General features: G+C 63.8%; 1 protein-coding gene across 1 annotated transcript; it reads left to right on the top strand.

Annotated features, from left to right (window-relative positions):
- Nucleotides 1–297: 297 nt before the first annotated feature.
- LRRC10B (leucine rich repeat containing 10B) lies at nt 298–2,287 on the top strand. The gene is made up of 2 exons (XM_077114987.1): nt 298–1,529; nt 1,805–2,287. The coding sequence occupies exon 1, from the start codon at nt 298–300 to the stop codon at nt 1,174–1,176; it is 879 nt and encodes a 292-aa protein (XP_076971102.1). The 3' UTR covers nt 1,177–1,529; nt 1,805–2,287.
- Nucleotides 2,288–3,236: the final 949 nt, after the last annotated feature.

Genomic DNA, 3,236 nt, shown 5'->3' with positions numbered 1-3,236 from the left:
GTCAGCGCTACCCCGAGCCCAGTCGGCCTCCGGCGGAGGGAGCGGGGGAGGCCGGAGGGCGGGTGGCAGAGCGCCGCGCGCGGGGAGCCCCCCTCCACCAAAGCGGGTGCCTCCTCCCGGCCCGGCACGGCCCCCCCTCCCGGCGCGGGGGTGGGCCGGGGCGGGGGGGGAGGGGGGCCCGGGAGCCGGCGGGACTCCGACCCCGTCGGGGCGGCCGGGACTCGGCCGGGGAGGAGGGGCGATGCCGGGCAGCGGCGGCGGCGGCGGCGGCCCCGGCCCCGAGCGGGGCCCGTGACCATGGGCATCGCCGAGTCCACGCCGGACGAACTGCCGTCGGACGCCGAGGAGCAGCTGCGCAGCGGCGAGCAGCAGCTGGAGCTGAGCGGGCGGCGGCTGCGGCGCCTGCCCAGCGCGGTGTGCGCGCTGAGCCGCCTACAGAAGCTGTACGTGAGCGGCACGGGGCTCCGCGAGCTGCCGGAGGAGATCGAGGAGCTGCGCGAGCTGCGCATCCTGGCGCTCGACTTCAACAAGCTGGAGCGGCTGCCCGACGGCCTGTGTCGCCTGCCGCGTCTCACGCGTCTCTACCTGGGTGGCAACCGGCTGCTGGCGCTGCCCGCCGACTTCGCGCAGCTGCAGAGCCTGCGCTGTCTCTGGATCGAGGGCAACTTCCTGCGGCGCTTCCCGCGGCCGCTGCTGCGCCTGGTGGCGCTGCAGTCGCTGCAGATGGGCGACAACCGGCTGCGCGCGCTGCCTGCCGAGCTGCCGCGCATGACGGGCCTGCGCGGCCTCTGGCTCTACGGCAACCGCTTCGAGGAGTTCCCGCCCGCCCTGCTGCGCATGGGCCGCCTGCTCATCCTCGACCTGGACCGCAACCGCCTGGGGGGCTTCCCGGACCTGCACCCCCTGCGCGCGCTGCGCGTCTTCTCCTACGACCACAACCCGGTCACCGGCCCGCCGCGCGTCGCCGACACCGTCTTCCTCGTGGGCGAAGGCGCGGTGGAGCGCATGGCCGAGCGCGTCGAGCCCACGTCCCGTCCGCCTCCCCGGCGCCCGGCGAGGCCCTTCGAGGATGAGGAGGAAGAAGACCTGCTCATAGGGAGTGGCGGCTCCGGGACCCTTGGGCGCCCCGGGGTCAGCCTCCGCGCCCTGGAAGCCACTCCCGGACTGGACACCTGAGCCTGAGCTCCAGGCCATGGGCTTTGGCCGCTCCGGCAAGAGGGGTGTCTGGGAAGGTGTGGCTGCCCAGGGCGGTGGAACCGGTGGGCCCCTACTTGGGGCAGTGGAGAGCCAGCTTTGGGCGAACTGCTGGCCCAGGCTGGCCTGGGGGCCATTCTCAGACGTTCCTGAATACTAGAGACCCGCTGGCTGGTCTCTGGTTCACTGTCAGTCCCAGCTGGAGCCGGTGACAACACAACAGGGGTGCCAGCTGCCTCTGGAAGCAGGGTCACAGTTGTCCTCTCGCTGGGACAACTCCTGGGCCTGACATCTCCTAGGTCACCTCCTCTGGTGCCGAAGCCGCTACCTCTAGGGTGGGCTGTGTGCCCTTGGCAGTGGGCGGGGTGGGGGGGGGGGGAGAGACCTGGCCTAGGTGCAGGGGGGGCTTGGACCTGGGGCCCAGGTGGGGAAACCAGGATTGGGGCCCTAACACCATAGCTGCCCTGGCCCCTGCACCGGGGCTCGTCGTACTTACCTCCCTCCCTGGGTGCCCCAATATTTGTATGGGTAAGGGAGGCACAGAAGGCAGGGCCTCTCCACCCCACCTTTTTTTTTTTTTTTTTTTTTTTTTTCTGTACCCTTTTCCCAGCTTGTGCCTGGAATCTTGCTGGGAAAAAGAGGACTCTCCCTCCCTCACAGTCTGGGCTTTCCAGCTGTCAAGTTTGAAAAGAAGCCACTGTGCTTCTAGGACCTTCTGCACCCAAGAGAGAAGCTGCCTGCTCCGGCGGGCTGTTACACTGCCTCTCCCCCTGCACGCTCTCTCCATTCCCTTAAATGGGCACAGCCAGGGTGGCTGGCATGGCGTGGGGCACGGGATGGGCACTGTGTGCCTCCACTCTGTCACCAGGGACAGCCTCGAGGGGGTGAGGAGTGGGGGCCGCTCCCAGGAGCAGATCTTTCCCATCCAAGCAATAATGGGAGAAAGGGCCAGGGGACACTCAGGGAAACTGTTGGGAGTGGGGTGGGGGGACGCGCGAGGCAGTGTTTTTCTTTAGGAAGAAAAAGGGAACTGGCTGTAAACATAAATTATATTTCTTGGAAAAAGAATGTGTGTTTCCCACACGTCTGTTTATTTATAAAGCCTGGGAGCGCTGGGTCCCGTTGGCTGCCACCCCCCTGACTCTACCCCCACCCCACATCCCTGTCTGTGTGCCCCAACCCCAACTCTGAGTCAGCCTGACCCCTACTGACTGTTGTGTCCTGCCTTTGGGGACGAGTGCTCCCCAAAGTCACTTAGAAATGGCTTTGGATGCTCAGGTCACCCATCGTATCTTATCTTATTCCCTGCCTCCCAGCTACCCTGGCACCCTCGGGCCCGTCCGTCTGTCTTCTCCAGCTTAATTCTCACGCTCCCCAACTCTTGCTATGCTTTTGAATCTCCATTAAGTGAGGCTGACCTTTCTCTGTCCTTTTTCTGGGGCTGACGCCCCTGTCTCCCGTCGGTGACTCTGTCCCTCCCTCCCTCCCTCCCTTCCTCCATGTCTCTTGCTCCATTTTCCACTTTCTCTGCCTCTATTTCTTCTTTTTTTTTTTTTTTAAAAAAAAAATCCATCTTGGTATTACTTTCTCTTCCTGTTGCTTCAGAAAAAAATTTTTAAGATTTAAAGAAAATTGCAAAACCTCAAGCCTGGAGGGCAGAGGAAATGTTGCCAGCCCTCTGGCTCCATGGCTACGGGGACTGATGTCATTCAGAGTCAGAAGGTCAGGCCTGGCCAGCACTGGGCAGGGCTGACCCCGGCTGAGTTATGGAGGAGGCTGGGATGGATTTGGAGCTGTCAACTCATAAGGGAGGCTGAAGTCCTTGAATGGAGAAAGAGGTGATGGAGGTGGGAAAATAGGAAGCTGCTTCCTTCCCAAGGAGGGAAAGGAGTCTGGGGGCTCGTCTTTCCTTCCAGGGCTCCTCAGGTACCTTTTCCCACCCTCTGGGGAGCTGTCAGGGCCCCAGGACCTGAAGGAGGGAACTTGGACAATCAGGCGGCTGCCAGTGGCTGCCGAGTGGGGCGGCTGGCATCGCGGTGGGA

Source organism: Tamandua tetradactyla, chromosome 9, assembly GCF_023851605.1.
Source record: "Tamandua tetradactyla isolate mTamTet1 chromosome 9, mTamTet1.pri, whole genome shotgun sequence".
NCBI lineage: Eukaryota > Metazoa > Chordata > Mammalia > Pilosa > Myrmecophagidae > Tamandua > Tamandua tetradactyla.
Note: the sequence above shows the minus strand (reverse complement) of the source record. Positions and strands in the feature narration are given on the sequence as shown.